The 19,660-nt window shown below is 27.7% G+C and overlaps 2 protein-coding genes across 2 annotated transcripts in view; one reads left to right on the top strand and one right to left on the bottom strand.

Moving 5' to 3' along the window:
• The window catches only part of LOC107450844 (mitotic spindle assembly checkpoint protein MAD1), a 28,059-nt gene extending 18,616 nt beyond the window's left edge, over positions 1-9,443 (bottom strand). Inside the window, exons 1-8 of the mRNA XM_016066757.4 lie at positions 8,988-9,443; positions 7,098-7,258; positions 6,720-6,902; positions 5,550-5,602; positions 3,189-3,260; positions 1,581-1,662; positions 1,276-1,406; positions 803-973 (exon numbers count right to left, since the gene is read on the bottom strand). Of these exons, the coding sequence (XP_015922243.1) occupies positions 803-973; positions 1,276-1,406; positions 1,581-1,662; positions 3,189-3,260; positions 5,550-5,602; positions 6,720-6,902; positions 7,098-7,258; positions 8,988-9,240 (1,106 nt within the window). The 5' untranslated portion in view covers positions 9,241-9,443. The remainder of the gene's footprint in view (positions 1-802; positions 974-1,275; positions 1,407-1,580; positions 1,663-3,188; positions 3,261-5,549; positions 5,603-6,719; positions 6,903-7,097; positions 7,259-8,987) is intronic.
• A 63-nt stretch (positions 9,444-9,506) lies between these two features.
• Positions 9,507-19,660, top strand: part of Mtpbeta (mitochondrial trifunctional protein beta subunit) — a 33,096-nt gene continuing 22,942 nt past the window's right edge. Inside the window, exons 1-5 of the mRNA XM_071182352.1 lie at positions 9,507-9,704; positions 10,419-10,466; positions 14,101-14,221; positions 15,578-15,609; positions 18,035-18,102. Coding sequence (XP_071038453.1) covers positions 9,656-9,704; positions 10,419-10,466; positions 14,101-14,221; positions 15,578-15,609; positions 18,035-18,102 — 318 coding nt within the window. The 5' untranslated portion in view covers positions 9,507-9,655. The remainder of the gene's footprint in view (positions 9,705-10,418; positions 10,467-14,100; positions 14,222-15,577; positions 15,610-18,034; positions 18,103-19,660) is intronic.

Consider the following 19,660-nt stretch of genomic DNA (forward strand, 5'->3'; position numbering starts at 1 on the left):
CGAGATACAAAACTAAATATTATCCATAAGAATTTCAGTTTAATAAGTTTTGCATAGTAATATCTAAATAGGTCAGGCCATGGGAGACAATCCCCACGACCTGCCTAATCAAAAGCCAAATTAAAAGTACATGTAATTTGTTCCGATCGGACACAGGAGAAGCATGGGTAGGAGATCCAAAAATTGGCGATTTATTAAAATATAGCACAGCCAAAACAAAGCCAATCAGCATATCAATATTGGGTTTAAAAATAATACCTTGGCGATCACGAGTCGCCAACAAATTTATGAGAATTATTACAACCATGCAACTGAAACATTTTTGCGGTTGGAAAATTAGAATAAAAAGTTATAAATAGATTTTTGTTTTCGATTAAAGGCGACAGTGAATATATATGTCTGCATTAGTAATGAAATAAAAAAAAAGTATCCGTTACATTGATCTGGAAGAGAAGAAATAAATATTTTATGTTTGTTTTAAAAAGATTAAGTTTGTGATTTATTTTAAATGTAATTCTATTAATAAAAAATCAGCTTAAGTAATGAAAGATATTTTAAAAGATAGAAAATAAATATGTGTATGCCAATTCTGGCATCACAGGATAAAAGAAATTTATCACTTTACAATTTATTATCCCTTTAAAATTTAATACTTTTTTCTTGCTTATTACATAATAAGCAAGAAAAAAATAAAAAATTTTTTTCTTGCATTAAACTTTTTTCAATACTGCAAAACTAAAGCTATTATGGACATAAAAAATATTTATTTGTCTTCAAAATAAAATTAAAAAAACTTGCTTACTTATATGCAGTTGATTTATCATCAAAAAGATTTTCCCACTGATTAAGTTTCATTTTCAGTTGCTCATTTTCTACCTGTAACTTAGCAACAGCTACACACTTTTGTTCTGCTTGTGTCAGCTTTTGTTGCATGCTCCACATTTTTTCCTGATACAAAGCAATGTTGTTTTCTCTAAAATAATTTTAAAAAAAATACTAAAATAACTTCTTTCATATGTATACATAAGAATTAAAAAAACTATTTTAACCCACTGAGGGTTTAGCAAATGGGCGAAATATGGGAGAATGTTTCAACTCAGTACACTACTTTCCTATCCAATAACATGGAAAAACAGGTTTTGCTATGTCCAGAAGACTGCAGGTTAAAATTCGACTTTTCACATGCAGAACCGTCTGTGGGTTAAATTATAAATAATTTATTTAGAAACATCAGACATATCAATTTACAAGATGAATAACAAAAGAGTGCTTTACTTATATTGGCTGAGTTCTTCTTTCATTATTCTGTTTTCTTTTTGTAATTCATTCAAAGTATTTAAATCAGACTGCCTGCTAGCTACAATTAATGCAGCATCCTTATCCGCTTCAATTTTATTTTCGAGAGTCTGAAAATGACAATAAAGATTTCCTCCATTAAAAAAATTACACGAATAAAAATCTTTCAAATTGCGTTGCTTTATATCCTTATTTTAATAATGAATAGCAAGTAAAGATAAATATGTAAGAAGTTTGGTATAATAAATGAGTAAATGCTTAAAATGTATCGTTTGTAAAATTACCTTTATTCTATCATTAGCTTCTATTAATTCTTTTTGTAAAGTGTTGCATAAAGCCACTTGTTCAGCCATGTCACTATTTTTCCTACAATAGAAACAAAAATTACAGGATTTTTTAAAATTTAAAAGTGTCAAAGCTAACTGACCTTTTAGCCAATACATAAATATTTGGCTTAATTTTCTTCAAGATCTAAAGAAACTGCCTTTCAGAGAGATCAATATTTTCTTAATATATTTTCTTCTAACTGACTGATATTGAAAAAAAAAAGCAAACCACATTACCTAATAAGCACCAGTTGAAATTCTACTGACTATATGTTTACATAGTGAATGAAACAATTGGTTAATAATAAGATAATGTTTAATAATAAGATAGATAATAGGTAATAGATAATGTTTAATGAGATAAATGTTTACATAGGGAATGAAACAATTGGTAAATAATAAGATAATGTTTAATAATAAGATAGATAATAGGTAATAGATAATGTTTAATGAGATAAATGTTTACATAGCGAATGAAACAATTGGTTAATAATAAGATAGATAATAGGTAATAGATAATGTTTAATGAGATAAATGTTTACATAGGGAATGAAACAATTAAGAAGCTCCATCCGTTAGACAATATCCATAAACATAATAATAAAGTTGACAAAATAAATAATAATACCTAAACACCATAAAGTGTTCTCCTGTAGGTGACATTTTACATCAAAATGTTTTTCTTCCAAAATATTTTTGTTTCAAGATTTGCAATTCAAATGAAAATAAGAGGTTCTGTCCATCATGAGTTGTTCATTAAGTACAGTAGACAAAATAAATAACTATGCACCATAAAGTGTTCTTTTGTTAGTAATAGTTTAAGTCAAAATGATTTTCTTTGAAAAGATTTTTGTTTTAAAAATGAAATCATTCACTACAACAAATGATAACCTTATAAATTTTTAAATAAACAATTTCAAATCATTATATATGGTACAAGCCTATGCAATTTTCTTCAAATATTTATTTAATTTTAAGGAAAAATATTTTAAAATTTTTTTAAACTTGTATATGTTTTTAACGCTTTTAATATGTGTTTATAAAACTCAAATTACTAAGCAACAAACTAAAAAAATTCTTCCGAAACACAGTAAAGTGTAGGTGATACTTGGAGTCAAAATGATTTCTCTCCAAAAGATTTCTGTTTTTGAGAATAAAATAATTCACCACATGCAATCATATTCTTATACATTTGAAGATAAACAATGTTAAATTATCATATATAGCTTGTAAATTTCCTTAAATATGATATTAAAGTAATTATGAAATACTAAACTTTCAGTATATAGTAATCAAAAAAAAAAAAAAAAAACACTTTGACTTTATACATTTTAGAATAAATGTATCTGCATGCAATAAATGAATTTTTAAAGTTTGTAATATCAGGTATTTTAGAATTTATGCCTAAGCTAAAGTAATTATTAAAAAATGAAATCTGCATCTTTACAAATTTTATAAAACAAAGAATTTTGACTTTCGAATTTTACTTTAATTTTAAGTGTAAAAGTAAATTAATTTAATTTCAAGTATTAATAAGAAAAATTTAAAAATAAAAACTTTACATACTTTTTAAGACTATCAATATAAGATTGAGATTTTTCTGCTTCTTCTGTAAGCATGCTAACTTTTAACTCTAATCTAAAAAATAAGAATATTGATTAATACTGAAACTACATAAATATCATTATAAAGCTTAGTGGTAAGTGATCAAAGGGCCAGTTTAGTGAATTTGAGAAGACAAGCATTAAAGTTCTCTCTAAGAGTAAGAATTTCCACATTAACTAAATTAAGATAGCAAAAGTTATTAAAAATATAAATAGATCAAATGAAATAATTAATATTTAACCATAGTATGGGTATTAAATGCCAAAGAAAGATATAATGCTGAGTAATCAATTATCTGTGCTATGATCTGAGCTAGATAAACATGATTATAGAACTCAGTGGATAAGTGATCAAGGTGATGTTTTAGTGAATTAGTTTAGTAAAGAAGCTTTAAAGTTTACTTTAAGAGTAAGAATTTTCATGAACTAAATTAAGGAAATGGAAGTTTCTAAAAGTATAAACAATATAAATGAAATAATTAACATCTAACCATACTAAGGGGAAAGACCATTAGACAATGCCAGCATTCATCTATCAAAAGGTACTTCAAGATTGAATCAAGTTAGCATGTTTTACATACTAGTGAATTGATATTTAATTATTCTAATGGTAGTTATGCCACAATACTCCCCCACCAGAATTTTATCAGGGATAGAATTCAATGAACGGATACCACTAGCTGCTGTACTTGTGAAAGACTGGGTGATCTGTATTAAGGTCACCGGGTTTTGAGCTTTAGCCATGAGAGCTGTATTAAGTTCATGGCTGTGTGAGTTGTCACTCTTGTGTTGCTATTAGCAGTCGAGTGTGTGCAGGGTCCCGTTGTGTAAATGAGACTGAGAAGAAATAACGCAAGTAAGACGATGACGCAGTCACAAATAGCGAGTCAACTTTTCAATGTTAACCATTCATCGAAGTAGGCATGTTCATAACACGTCCACAGGTCACCAATGAGGGAAGAAACCATTAGACAATGCCAACTTTCATCTATCAAAAGGTACCTCAAGATTGAATCAAGTTAGCATGTCTTATATTCTAGTCAATTGATATTTAATAATTGTAGTTGTAGTTATGCCACAATACTATGGTTAACTGCCAATGAAAGATACAATGCAGAGTAATTAATTGTCTGCCAATAATGATGTGAAATCCTTTTAAATGACCAAGGGGAATACAAATACTGCAATTAAGTTGAAGGAAAGAGGAAAGAAAGGAAAGGTTTCTTACAGATTTCCTTGTGGTTTATGCAGTGCTGGCTGACTTCTCCCCTGCCTTATTGAATTGTTTGTTTCTAACTATAAAACAGATAGAAACCTATCCACATAGGTTTTTTGGGTTTACAAAACTAATTGAACAAAATTTTAAAAGATTACAATTTCCAGCAGATAGGTAATATCTTATCTGTATTTGAAATTTAAATTAGCACAGTATTTGGCGTATATGCCGATGGGATTTATAAGCTGATTTCATTTTTACATGAGTCTTGCAGAAGAATTCTTGGATTAGTATGCATTTATTCAAAAACAATTATTTATGAAAAAAAATACAAAATAGTTTGTTTTTCTTATCTTTGGACATAATTTTTTAAATAAAAAAATAGCGTGAAAAGACAAGTTTTCGATTAATGATGGACTGTACGATGCCATCTACCAAAGTGGAAATAAATTTAACTTAGGAATAACTAATTAAGTGCAGAATATTTGTTTTTCCCATTCCCTTACTTATATTTTCAAAATATATATTTAATTTTCAAATTTTTGCAAAATAAGAAAACTTCATTACAAAGCTCAATCTAATTTCTGTAGTCACTCTCATTTAAATTTCTTTTTCATTTTCTTATTAATGCTGATTACATTATTTTCTTCAATTGAGAATTGTAACTCAACTTCTTTACTCAAATTTGTAAAGACAGGAACAAGAAATGTCTAGAAGTAAAATTAATTCCAAGCAGGGTTTAGGAAGCACACTGTATGGTCTACGGTTAAACAATTTTTGCCAATTTCCAGAACCATTATATACATAAATGCTCTCATTAAAGAATCAAAGAAACGTGCCTTGGTAAGAGAAATTGCGGTTGTATGCTGCTATTAAAATTCAGGTTTGCAATTCTTAAAAACCCTTATTTTTCTTTAATAGAATTTAGGAATTTATATAGTCTTAAAATAGGAAAACAGTGTATGCAACAATTGAAAATTTTCGTGATGTTTATCTCAGGTGTAGGGTTTATAGTGGGGCGATGTTTCTATTAGATATTACTGTACTATATATAGCTATATATCAATGCGAGAAAACAGTATCTGAATAATAATAATAAATGCATACTTTCCAATTTCCATATTCAATTTTCGTACAGCTTCAGTTTTTTCACTTTTGACCTAATATAAAATTTGCACGTAGTAAATAATACATCTCAAATAATGCCATCTTGTTAAAATGTGGAAACATTAATAAATATTTTTATAAAAGGAGCATATAAAATTTTTTATTACTGTTTAGATCTAGGAGTACTTTTTTTTCTTAATGCAATATCAAATAGATTTTATTAGAATATATTTCTAAACTTATTGACATTTCATTCAGCATTATGTGAACTTATTTGGCTGACTATCTAAAATAAATAACTTTTGGTTACTTAAATTTCACAAGAAAATATGAAGTTTATTTCCTTTTTAACTCTTTACATTTACAATCTTTAAAATATTAAATACAGCAGTAGAAAAGATTTAAAACATGTTAGATGTTAAAAAAAAATTTTTTTTCTCTCTTATGAATTTTAAGAATTGAAAACTTTTAATCGAACAGCTTAAAACACCATTTAAGTTTGATGGAGTCAAAATGATATTGCTCAACTAGATATATCTACATATACAGTTGTAAAGTTTACAACATGTATTTCTTATGCTTCATAAGTTTATTCTAATGAACTACTTATCAATTAAAATTTAATTATTCAACACAAATATACATAGATATAAATATATATAGTGAAATCCCAGATATAGGTTGTCCATTTCGTACATTATCCTGCTTCCTACGTCATTTTCTGCTGGTCTGTGAAAATTCCATATACTGACAATGTTCAATTATCCTCAATTTTACGTTACCCTTTTTTATCTTGCTTTATACGCTTTTATAACAGATCAAAATAATTTTTCTCTACAAAGCTTCCACAAACTTTTTCATAGTTTATTTTTCTCTTGTATATTATCTGTTTGTAATGTTTTTGACATTAGAAGGAAACATTTGCAAATGCATACCATTAAGGGTTTTAATTATAATTGTATCTAAATTTTAAAAAAAAAACATGTAATGATTAAAAAAATTTTAATCCTGATTTTATGTTATCCCGCTTTTTGTGTTTTTTAATGTTAGTCTGACTTAAAACGTAACGTAAAATCGGAATTCCACTGCATGTATAGGCATACAAGTAAAGTTGTAAAGAACAGTTATTAAACATAAAAACAATAAGAAAAATAGTAGATTAATACATACATCTGCTAACTCAACTTTTAAGTTGCTACATTCTTGTTGTATAGCTAATAGTTTCATTTCTAGCTGATCACGATCTACCTTTTTAGAATACTCAAATTCATGAAGTTGACTTTTAGCACTGGCAGCTTGCTTCTTTGCCCATCTTAATTGTGCTTGCAATTCTTCAATCTTTTGAGAATCAATCTAATATATTTATAAAAAAAGGAAAATAAAAACAATTAAATCATTTCAAGAAAACTACCTAAATGTCATTTTTTAGTATATTGTTGGTAATTTTAACTGAGAAGTCAATCATATATCAACCATGGGCATCATATATCAACCATAAAATTGTAAAACAAATTACTTGATAACAAAATAAAATATACAAAAAATTACTTCATTTTGCTTTCGACATTCTTCAAGCTTGGACTCCAAACTGAGACAAATTTTTTTATTAGCAGGCTCCATGACGCTAATTAAAGATTCTCGCTCTTTTAGTTTTGCTTGAGAAGCTTGCAATTCTACTTCTGCACTAACCAATTTTCTTTTCAATGAATCTAAAATTATTGAAAGAAAGAAAGCACATTATTCATACTTCACTAAATTCAACTTAATCTGGCGGCACTATAAATTTTTAGGCAGAACTATTGCCGTTCCAAGATCTAATTATGATATCATCCATTATTAGAAAAGTAAAATATAATCAACAAAATAATTGAGTGATTTTAGAAGGCTTCTCAAGTGGAAGTTTAAACTAAATAATGAATAATTTAAATGACTGAATTTAAAAATCATTTAATATGTTGAATTAAATTAAATCTGAGCTTTTCTTACTACAAAGGTTCTTAAATAAGCACTTTCAACTTAACATGTAGAAGGAAAATTATACAGGGGTCTGTCTAAGATTTTCTGAGAGGTACCTATTTTGTGAAAATTTAAAAATGATATTAAAAATTCAACACAAAAATACGTAAAAAATATGGATTTATCGCTTCTTAAGGGATACAAAAATAAAATTTTAAGAAATTATTCAAAATTAAAATCTACCGTTTTTCCTAAAATTGAATTTGTGAAACTACCGTTTTTCCTAAAGTTGAATATGTGAAGGTACCGCTAAACGGTAGTAAATTTGGCCTAGACAGACCCTTGTTATAGGCATCCAGATAAACTTTTTATGAATCTGTAGAAGAGTGTAAGAGACTTTCCTTAACTGTGAGCTGCGATCGAACTAATGACCTTCCGATTCATAACCAAATGCTCTAAACACTACGAAAAAGGTGCATATCTTGACTATGAAGTGAATTAATAAGCTTTATATAATTTCAACCGTACCTTTCTTTCTGATGAAGAACTCCGTTATATAATTCTTTCAAGTGAAGTAAAAAGCCTGACTTGTTATCAGCCATAAGCATTTCATCTCACTGATCCGTAATGAAGTTATTATTCCACTGCAGTTAGGGCTTTGATGTACTTTAAAACTTACGGTGATTTGTTTGTCATTGTATAAATAAATGGGAAAATTTCCATATCCGTACCTGCCCCAAAATAATTGCCAAGTTTCAGTGACTACTGGGCTATGCTACCGAAAAAATAAAAAATACAAGGGAGAAGCAATTTAGAGAAAATAACTCATAGCCCAGTGCAAACAGGTACAAGAACAGAAATAACACCAAGCAAACAGAGAAATTAGGCAAAATAATGTAATGGATCCATCTATTGAGGAGTGAGATATTTGTATGTTTCTTATCTGGGAGCAAAATGTTCCCAGACAACTATCTATCACTAATGTTGAGCAGATCAAATAAGAGGTTCATTGGCTGCCTTTGGAATTGAACCAGGAACCTTTGGATCTGAAGCAAAATTCTCTATCTCCTAATTCTCCTACCAGAAAAGAAGGTGAACACTCAATTACCAGGTTGAAACTTTATATAATCAATAATAAACTTTATGTAGTTGCCACTGCAAGTTTAAAGTTTCTCAACCATACAATATTTACATTTGGGATTTTTTTTTAACAATTAATTTCATTTTTTATAAATTACTTGAAGTTGAAACACTACACAATTGAAACAATTTTGTTTTACAAGAAGGGAATACGCGTGAAAATTAAGTTTCTTAAGGATATGAAATAATATTTAATGGCACACAAATATAATATTTTAATTCATTAATTAAACTCTATTAAAATTTCAATCACAAATTTTGAGCCAGCAAGATAACTAATATATAAAGCAGATAAAATTTACTTTTCAACAAGCTACGTTTTTTATTATAAAAATTCGTTACCAGGTGTTTCCATTTTTAAAAAAGATGATGAATCTGAGTAACAGCGTGAATCTTCCAAACCACTAAAGTTTAATTTAGTTGCAGTATTAGGAAGATAAATATGACTTGGGCCAGCAACGGAGCCTTTTAAACCTGATACATAATTCTTATAATCATGTTCAATAGATTTCATTGGAGTTAATGATTTCCATATAGAATTTTTCACGTCTCTCAGCATACGAATAACTTCTGTATTATCTTTCGGTGATGTCATTATAATAATATATGAAACTAGGAGGAATTAATTAAAATAAAATAATTTCATGTCGATCTTTCAATGCGAAGGTGCTACTTGTTTACAAACAAACGCGCCAAATGAAAGTAAAAGTTCAAGTTTTGAAAATTGCTCAAGTATGGTTTTGTTGAAGCTTTTAATGGTGTATGGTTTGTTCATTCAAATTAAATTGGTTTTTTAGTAGTATAATGCAAAAATTTAAATATTGGAAATAATTTTTTTTTTTAAATAATCTCCAACTTTTTATTATAAGATGGCAACAGTGAATGCCAGTCATGTCAATAAATATTTGATAAGGACTTAAAATCGAACTTTGTTTAAACTTTTTCCTGGTTTGAGTCTTATACTTAAATTTCTTATAAAATTCTAAACAAGGCAAAACTTTACAACAAAAATGTTGTCTAAAAAGTTATATACATCCTTGAAGTCATCTGCAAATTATGGTTAGTCCTTAAACTTAGGAATAAATCTTTTTTTGTTTTTTTGTCTTGAAACATTCCCTAACTTTTTTGTGCTTTAAATCTATGAATAAAATATTGTTTCACGCCTTCTTAATAATTTTCCGTCTAAATATTTAAGTGTTTTTCTTAGTGAAATTTTTTTATTTGAAGCAGGTGTCTTATCAAATTTTTCTGGGCTGAGAGAAAATATTATCTTGCAAGTCATTATAAGGAAATAATTACTGATGAAATTGTTTCTAGAAATTTGATAAAGATTACCTAATTCAAAAACTATATATAGTTCAGTGAAAAAACTGACAAATCTTAGTTATTGCTGACTTTCTAATTATTTATCTTTTTAATCATTATTTTTAGTTATTTTCTTATCTATTTTTATCTTGGGAATATTTCTGTTTTATGATCTACGTTGAGTGTTGGCAACTTTCTGCAGTGGCCCACATGAAACTAATAAAAAATCACGAAAAAGGAGCAACTCAAAGGGTATAACTGATGGCCAACCTGAAAAAAAAATTTGCTTTATTTTTTGTATGTGCAAGTTCAAAAACCATTTAGCTCCTTGGTGATTGTAGCTTGTGCGACAAACCATGATACGGAAGTACCCCCTTTAACTTTCTTGTCTTAGGGTTTAAATATTAAGGTTTTTCTTTCACTTCAACTAACATAATTGATTTGATATTATCGTTTTTATTTTTTTAGGTTTACGTGCAATTAGTTGCAGTAGTACATGCAATAAAAAACTAGATGGTAAGTTTTTCTCCTAATTATATTTCTTTCAGGGATGGTTATCCTTAACAAAGTTAATCACAAGTGGTATAAATGCAGAATAAAATCAAGAGACTTCCGGGTTACTAATCTTAATTAATTTTCACTCCAAAACTTAAAAAGATACTGTCTTTGAAATTTTAAAGAATTTAGTGAGGTCACAAAATGCACAATACTGAAGCTTCGGCCAACTTATGGTGCGCATATTCAAATTTAGCATGGAGCGCCCAATAAGTGTGAATATAATATATTATACTCCATATATTTTAATTTGCTTAGTGTTATATAACATTTTCACCTAACTATGTAATTTTTTTAAATTAATTTCTTTAAGGTATTTATGTTTGCTTTGCACTGAAACTATTAAAAAAAGCAGCTATTTAAAAATAATAAAAATTCAGCTCCATAAGTAAATAATCATAAATAATGTGAATTCATCTTTTATTTATTGATTGATATCAGCATATTTTTAAATCTTGGGTTATTGTTGTTAATCTCTGATCAATGACTAAGAAATTGTTTAAATTTTGTTGACAGTTCAATATAATACTCAATTCATAAGGAGAGAAGATATTTGTGATTTGCTGAAAAAGAGGAGCAAGGGATATTTGCAAATGCAAGACATTAAAATTCTTTTATTTTTATTGTATTTTTTTAAGTACAAAAAATAAAAAACAATATTAATAATCAGCTAATTTCTGAGGGTTTCTTTTAATTTCATATGAAATAGTAGGTCTCAAAAAAAAAATGTCACTTAAAAAAATTTTAATTTTGCAGTAGAAGTTAAATTTGGAGAAAGATAAAGTTAGAAAAATATTTCACCAAAGTGTTTCAAGGATGAAGAGGTTTGACCTGATAGAAGAAACCCTATGAATTTCTAAAGAATAGAAGACTTTTCCACAACTCCACTTATGTGCCTAATTGAATATGCTAAAGCAGGGGTGTCAAACTCAAAATCTAACTTGGGCCAAATAAACAATGCTTAACTTTAGACGGGTCGCAAAAGAAAAAATGTTCATAGAAAACAAATATATTTATTTTGAATTGTAATAAACATATATAAAGTTAAATTATTGTTTACGTCATGATATACTTGAATCTCTTCTCTGCTACTATCTTTACTATTTTGGGGAGAAATTTTCTTGGTTGAGACTACTTTCAAAATTGACCCAACGTGAGAGTTATTAATACAGTTTTGGACCGGAATACTAAATAATTTCATATGCAAATTTTCGAGTATTTTCAAACCTTGCGGTAAATATTCATAAAATTCAAGCACTCCCACTTCAATGAATTTTGCCTTCAAATTTGAGTCTTACTGAATCTCAATCACTTCCATTTGCATATAACTGGGCACTGAGTCTATATTTATTGAGAAAATCGAAGAAAACAAACAAAATTTGTCTTCCAAAGAATTAAAATCTTTAAACCTTGTTTCAAAATCTGTTCTAAGATTTGAAATTTTTTTCTGCTTACTTTTGTTACGATGCAGTATCATCTAAACTAGATTTGTTCTTGTTGCACGTTGGGAAGTGCGTTAGAACTTCATTTTTCAGTTGCCTTTACCAAAGAAATAGTTTATATTTGAATACTTTAATTATGTCAAACATGTTTGTAATGATCTGATCATTGCCTTGTAACAATAAATTTAAATCAGATAAGTGTTGGGTTATATCAACCATAAAAGATAAATCTTGCAACCATATTTAATCGGAGAACAAGCTCGTATCTTGATTTTTAGTATGTAAAAACTTACATATTTCTTCTTTCCCAGAATTGTTTTAGAAGCTTGGTGCAAGATAACCAACTTACCTCGCTGTAGTAGGATAAACCTGAATATGTAGGTACTATCTAATTGATAGCTTAATGTGAAATGGTCTCCATTTCAGCCAATTAGAATTCTACATTTTCGCATGTGCAATTTAAAATAATCCGTATAGTTTATAAATAAAGTATATTATAATTTTATAAGCTGGTTTCGTTTCTAATTCACATTTCCAAATTATTTTTATTTTGCTTTGGATATATTGACTAGGCTACAAAAATGTTCAACTCGGGCCGCAAGTTTGACACCCCTGTGATAAAGGCTGGATAACGCTGAATAGATAGGAAAAGTGGCCCAAGGTTCATATCATGTAAAGAAAAAAGAAGAAGAAAAAAAAGCAATCTGCTTAAATGCTTATGTGTTAAAATTAAATTAAAAATATTTCTGTCCAAAATTTTATAAAACAAAAGTTAAATTTTATTTTATGCATAATTGCATTTTTTATTTGAATTTAATTCTATAATTATTTAAATTGGTGTAACTACAGTCTATGTTGAAACACTGCAATGCAAATGAAACTATGCAAATTTCTTTTCTAAATGTGGGAGGAGGATTGTGATTTGCTTATTCTTGTTGACAAGACAGAAAAATGTCAAAAGTAGGCATAAACGTGTCATTGTAATATTAGAACAGCTTCCTTAAAAGTCATAAAAATGAAGAAAATGTTTTTTTTTTTTCTCTCTCTTTATTCTGATAGCTAAAATAGTCTCACTCTTTATGTTTTAAAAATTGAATATATTAATTCTCTGTTTTGAAAAGCTTAACGTCTTCATTACTTCGGTTCACATATGTGGATTTTCATTACCGAAAGCATGCTATAAAAAATATATAGTTCTATACCCTCACTGAAACATTAGTAGATGCTTCAGCTTTCTGTGGAGATACAGAACAAGTAAGATATTTGGGTAGAATTCCTCATAAACAGAGGTGATTTTCGAAAAATGACTCCAAATCAAGGTGCTTGAAAATTTAAGTAATTTTAAATATTACATTAATTAGTTGCTCTAAAAGCAATTTTTTTTTCACTCTGTAGTTCTGTGATCTGTATGAAACTTTTCCATTTATATTAACTTAGTATTAAAAAAATAATACAATCAAGAATATGCTGGTACACTGCGTACCTTTGTAGGATTAACAAAATTTATCTGAGAGTAGTAGTAAAGTGAAATCTCATTGTATTACAAGTATTTTATATTATATACATCTAATAATATTTTTATGTGTGTTTAAATTCATTGAGTTATATTTTAAGGTGCATGCATACATTTAAAACTTTTAACTTATTGTGTGTTTTTTCATAATTATAAAATATTACCTCCAAAAATTAGATATTTTTTTTAATAATTAATGTTAGATTCTTTTCAATAATTATTTATTTAGCAAGGTTTGCATAATTGGAATAGTTTTGAAACTGGGATTTAATACATTATTGCCTTGTACTTAGTTAAAACTTCATAATTTTAAAATTTACTTTTTTCTAAGCAATTATTAAATTTATTCATTTTTGTATTTAACCTGACCCTAATATAACAATATTCATGTATGTTTTTACTTTAAGTGCAATTTAACATTTAAAATATTTACTTAGTTAAAATCTGAGGTACATTTATGTGTACCCAAAATTGTTAGCCCTATGGCTGTAAAATTCATATTTTGTTTATATTTTTATGACTTATCTTTATCTTATTAAGTAAAATAGAAATTCAAAACTGTAAAATATTTTTTTTTGCAATATTCCTTTATACTTCAGTAGTGAAGAGGTTGAATACCTTAATTTGTTCTTTATTCTAGCTACCAAGTCTAGCAGCCTAAAGAATGTTGTTCTTGTGGAAGGAGTAAGAACTCCTTTTCTTGTATCAGGCACTGATTACAATAACATTATGGCTCACGATTTGCAACGACATGCTTTTGTGTGAGTATATCTGATAAATTTTATTAAATTATAACATAATTTTTCTACAAAATTATTTCTATATTATTTTTAAAATCTTTAAAGTTATCAAAAACTGTTGAATCTTTTCAAATTATTTTTTGAGCAAGAGTATAAGTTTCTATGTAGAATTCACGATTTTCTCATATTTGTTTTACTTTATTTTATATCCACCATTGAACAGTCTTCCCCTTTTTGAGTTTTCAACTACCGATGTTTAACTATGTAGCCTTGTAATTTCGTACCGAATTTAGAAGATAAAGGAACTTCTAGATCAAATCTTGGAAAAATTTGCCATCATTGAGAACTTTTTGGTGGAACTAAGCAGCATTTCCATTACATGGAGAGAAAAACCTCCCATAGTTAGTCAGGGGAACAAAAGGACTCTAACCCATGATCTGTCTACCAAAGACTATATTTTTCATCAGCACTAAGGTTGGCGCGAGCCAAGTGCAGAATTCATAGCGATCAGGCATCGCTCTTTGAACCTGGGTCACCTCATTCAAAGGTGAATCCCTGAACTACCACAGCTCTTCATATATTTCTTATAACTTAGTTCTCCTTTCAGTTTTTTAATCATTTACCTACTAATTGTTATATTTCTCGGGACTTTGAATAATAACCACACTGCTAAAAGTTTATTGCTATGAACTTTAAAAATGTATAAAAAAACTAATTAGATGAAATTTAAAATTTCAGGATTGTTAAATATTGAGAAAAGGGGCTTGCAGATTTCTTTTCTTTCTTTTTCAGTGTGGTTTATCGAGAAATTATTTGCTTATTAATGTTCATAAAGTTGAAATTATGTCAATCAAACCTTTGTAAATTTTGCTATTTGAATCTTTCTTATTTATATCAATATTTATATTTTTAAATGGTACTATAATTTTATTTAAATAAAACTTCATTACCAACATTTCAATATAATGCTGTATTTCATAGCATGTTAATTATTTAGTGTTTACTTATCCTTTTGTTGAAATTTTAAATATCTTTTTATACATTTTTATGAGCTTATGCTGCACAATCTTGTTTTGAATTGTTTTCTAAAAGCATTTTTTTACTTTATTTCCAATTTTTCCCTAATTTTCTATATTTAATATATTTTTTTCTACTTTAACTAAGTTATCTGTCATACTACACATATATTTTTTTGTTTTTAAAATAAAATTTTTCTTGCTCAGAACTAGTAACAAACAACATTTGCATTAAAAAACTGTTCATCCAAATTGGTTAATTTGCATTTTCACACTGCTTATACCTTGTATTGTACTACACATTTACTTATGGCTCATAGGTTATATATTTTATTAATTTGCATGGTTCTTTGCTTTCTAGATCTCTGTTGCGTCGCACTGGTATTCCAAAAGGTAAATTCTTGCTTTTTTTATGTGTGAGAGTTTTGTTGTTGATAATTTTGTTGTTAAATATTTTCAAAATTTTTTTTTCTTATGCAAAATATGTATTTAAAATTATTTTGTGTTTGTTTATAAGATTTTTTTTACTATCACAGATTTTTCTAATGCATATAACTGAAAGTTTTACATATGTGATTTATAAATAATTTTTTATTATTATTCAGTTATATAGTTATATTTTTAAAAATATATTTATTCAAAATTTGATGTATTTTACAACTAACCAAATATATATTATATGTCAAATATGCCATTTTCTTTTATAATTGTATTAAAATTTTTAAATATATATTTAACTAATCTGTTTCAAAACAAAAATATTCACTGCTATTTGTATTAGCTTATTGTTTACGAGTTTCTTGTATTAAGTTTATTATTTTCGAGGTGCAATTGAAAAAGACTATGTTGGTATCACTAAATCAACTTTAAAGTTCATAGAATAAAAATGAAGTACACAAGAAACAATAATTTAAGTTTACAATTAGTATACAGGAAACGATGAGGACAATACACATACATGCAGAACTACGAACACACTATTCATCAGTATACATAGTATACATAATAACTTATATGCGAATTTGCAAGTTATATTCATAAGAAAGTGGGAAATGGTAGCCCTTTGGTAAATAGTATTTTATCTCTTAAAAATGTTGTAATTTCCTTTAAAAAAAAAAAAAAAAAGAGTACAATGCTGAATACTTTCAGACATATTTTTCCTGATTAAGTCACTTGTGTTCAGCCCAGATTTAAATATTCCTACAAAAAAAAAAATCTCATGAGTTAATAAAATTTATAATAAATTTTTTGAAACTATTCCTCTAAACCAAAAAAATATTATATTTTCAATATAGCTATGCTAAATTGAAAACAAGTTAACAGTAGAATAATAACATCTGTGAAAGGTAGTTTGAAACTAGTATACAGTGGAAAGTCGCGTATCCGGAATCGGCGGGACTTTCCGAAGTCCGATTTGAATTTTTCCGTATAATTGACCTCCAAGGTAAACAAAGCTTAAAATGATCTGAATCTAAGAAGCAGAAAATAAATAAACATTATTTTTCTTGCAATAATGTTTTAGTATTAGAATGATATCTAATCAATCATAAATAAAATATTAGAAAAAAAATAATTATTGCTATTCTAAAAATAAATATAGAAAACGAAAAAAATTCCCAGTTATGAAAATATTAATTGCTCTCTCCACCATTTTGAACTAGAACGATTCAAGCAAGAAGGGGAAATTCCCGTCATTCAATAAGGTGGGTAGGTGGAGAAGAAAAATTCATTTCCTCCTTACTTGTCATTCAAGTTGAGGGCGGGGTAGTGACAAATTCTTATTTTCTCTCCCATCATTGGCTATCAATCAAGCATAAAGGCGTGGCATGCTAATTGGGTTCTCTTTATTTTTTCTTGTGTGACTAAAGGGGATTCCCCCTCCACTTTAACATTCAAAAAGGTCCCAGGAAATGCCTCTTTTACTAGCCAGCTGCATAGGAAAGAAGGGGGAGGGAGGGGACTCAGTTGTGCTCTTTTGAAAACAACCCCCCCTCCTTTCCTGCATTCCAGAGGAGGAGCCTCATGGTCTTAGTAGATCTTATGTTCTCTTTTCTGTTGATTTATGGGTTCAATGCATAGATCTCTAGAAGCTGAAAAGGGGAAAAACCTGTCAAAAGACTTCGTTTTTTTTTTTTTTTTTTTAAAAAAAAGGAGAGGGGAAGATGAAGAAATGTTTGTTTATTTTGATTGTTAAAAAGTGTCCGGGGAAATCGACCCTTCCGGAAAAGGGACGTCCGGATATGGGACGTTACACTGTACTTCTTTCTGAATACCAAATAAATGTGTATTCATATAAAAAAATTTTAGATTCAGAAAAAATCTTATTGCTTAAATGTGATACTCTGCATGGCATATCTTAAATTCTCTGAACCATCTTATCAAGTGTAGACAAAGCTATATATCAATAAACTCAAAATTTAAGGTTGTGCTTAAATATTTAAAGTTCTCTAAATTGAATTTTCGCTAAAGCCTGTTTACTTTTGATGTGTGGGATGAGTATTTTGATGTGCCCTTTCCTGACAACATTATTAAATAAGTAGATAGATAAATAGCAGAGTAAATTTAATGCAATCAGAGAACTCAGGAATCATAGATTCGGCTGGTTTTACACTGTTATCCATCATATTTCCAACAACTTTTTTTTAATAGAATTTGATAAAATGCTTTATCAAAAAAGTAGAGCATGCTGTTTCATTTTAGCCTTTTTGATGTGCTCTTTGTATTTCATGAAAAATGCTACAGTTGCAAAAACTATGTTTTTTATCTTATTCATATTCATATCTTTGTAAAAATGTAAGACTCAATTTTATTATTTTAGAAATAATTGAATACATCATTGTGGGAACTGTTATTCAAGAAGTCAAAACAAGCAACATTGCAAGAGAGGTAATAAAAAATTATCTCGTAATCCTTATTGCATAAATATAAAGAAACTTCTCTTAAATGCAAGTCTGTTTTTAATTAGGTTTTATTTGCTTATGGACTATTTAAAAAAAAAATTAGTTTTTGAAATTTTGTGCTATTTTGTATGATTAATGCATAATTTTAATACGGAATGAAGAACTCTTTAAAATTATAAGTAGAAAGTGAGTAACTTACAAAGTGCTGAATGATAGTTGTAATTGAAAATGCTCCTTAAAACTAGATTGTTCTGAAAAGAGTAGAATTTTCGTTTCAACTTTTTTATATTTACCATATAGCCTTTGAACAGTAAGTTTTATCTTTAATTTTTTTTACAATTTCATATCCTGGTAATTATTTAAGGTTTGTTATTGTCAAATAGTCTAAATATTAAAATATTAAATTAATTGTCCAATAAATAAGTTTATTTTTGATTAAACTGTTGTAATTATAAAATCTAATTTCTGTTAAAAAAAATTTCATTATTTTGTTTATCTGTATAATTTTTAGTGTCAAACATTTTTAAATATTCAGTAAAAGAATTGTTATTTCATAGCTGCCAACTGTTACGATTAAATTATATTTGTTCTGATATCTAGCCTTGTTTCGAAAATAGGATTTTAGGTGAAAATGTTCTGATTTTTCGGTAGTCTAGCATCTTTCACTCCTTATACTCATTTTTCTTTCAACATAGGTCGGGTCTAAAACCTGGAAGCAGGGCATAAGATTTTTCTCTGAATTCTTCAGAATTCCACCTATTTCAAGACCATTAATTCGTGCAAATCCGTGAATCCAAAAAATTTTCTTAATCCCTTTAACGAGACATTTACATGCATATGATTCTTTCACCAATTTGATTCTTCTGGTTTATCGAATATTCGCCATTTTGAATATTTGAATTGCATCGGAATCTGCTAATATCACATTTCTTACTCACACAATTTTAATATCAAACATCCTTTTTTTATATACATCTATTTTAAAAATTACATGTTGTAATTCGTATTCTCGTGATTTAAAAATCGTACATTGTGATTCCTATTCATGCGATTTAAAAATCCAATGTTGATATTTTTATTTACGGATTTTTAAAACCCAATATCATGATTTGTATTTATGTGACTTTAAAATCTAATATAGCAATTCGTATTCACATGTTTGTAATATCTAACTTCGATTTTCGTGTTTATGCACGATTTAAAAAGCTATGCATCATGATTTGTATTTGCGCAATTTAAAACCTCAATATCGCAATTTGAATGTTCACATTTTTAAAATCCAATATCATGATTCTTGTAAGAAGTAAGCTTTTTCTTCAGTTAGTTACTATTAAGGTGTTATATTCTTCTTTAGTGAGTGATCTAATTAAAAATGTTAATTCAAAAAATTATGTTAAATATGAAAGAGGTATGGTATATAAATTGATGTCTGGATATAAATTTTTTGCATATAAAATTTTCAGAATTTTTCACTTTGTGTAACAATTACCCCTGATTGGCTTTGTGTTCCTATTTTTATTTTTAACAAGTTGGCAGCTATGTTA

This window comes from Parasteatoda tepidariorum, chromosome 4 (genome assembly GCF_982258835.1).
Source record: "Parasteatoda tepidariorum strain Cologne lab strain chromosome 4, Ptep-v5.0, whole genome shotgun sequence".
Taxonomy (NCBI): Eukaryota; Metazoa; Arthropoda; class Arachnida; order Araneae; family Theridiidae; genus Parasteatoda; species Parasteatoda tepidariorum.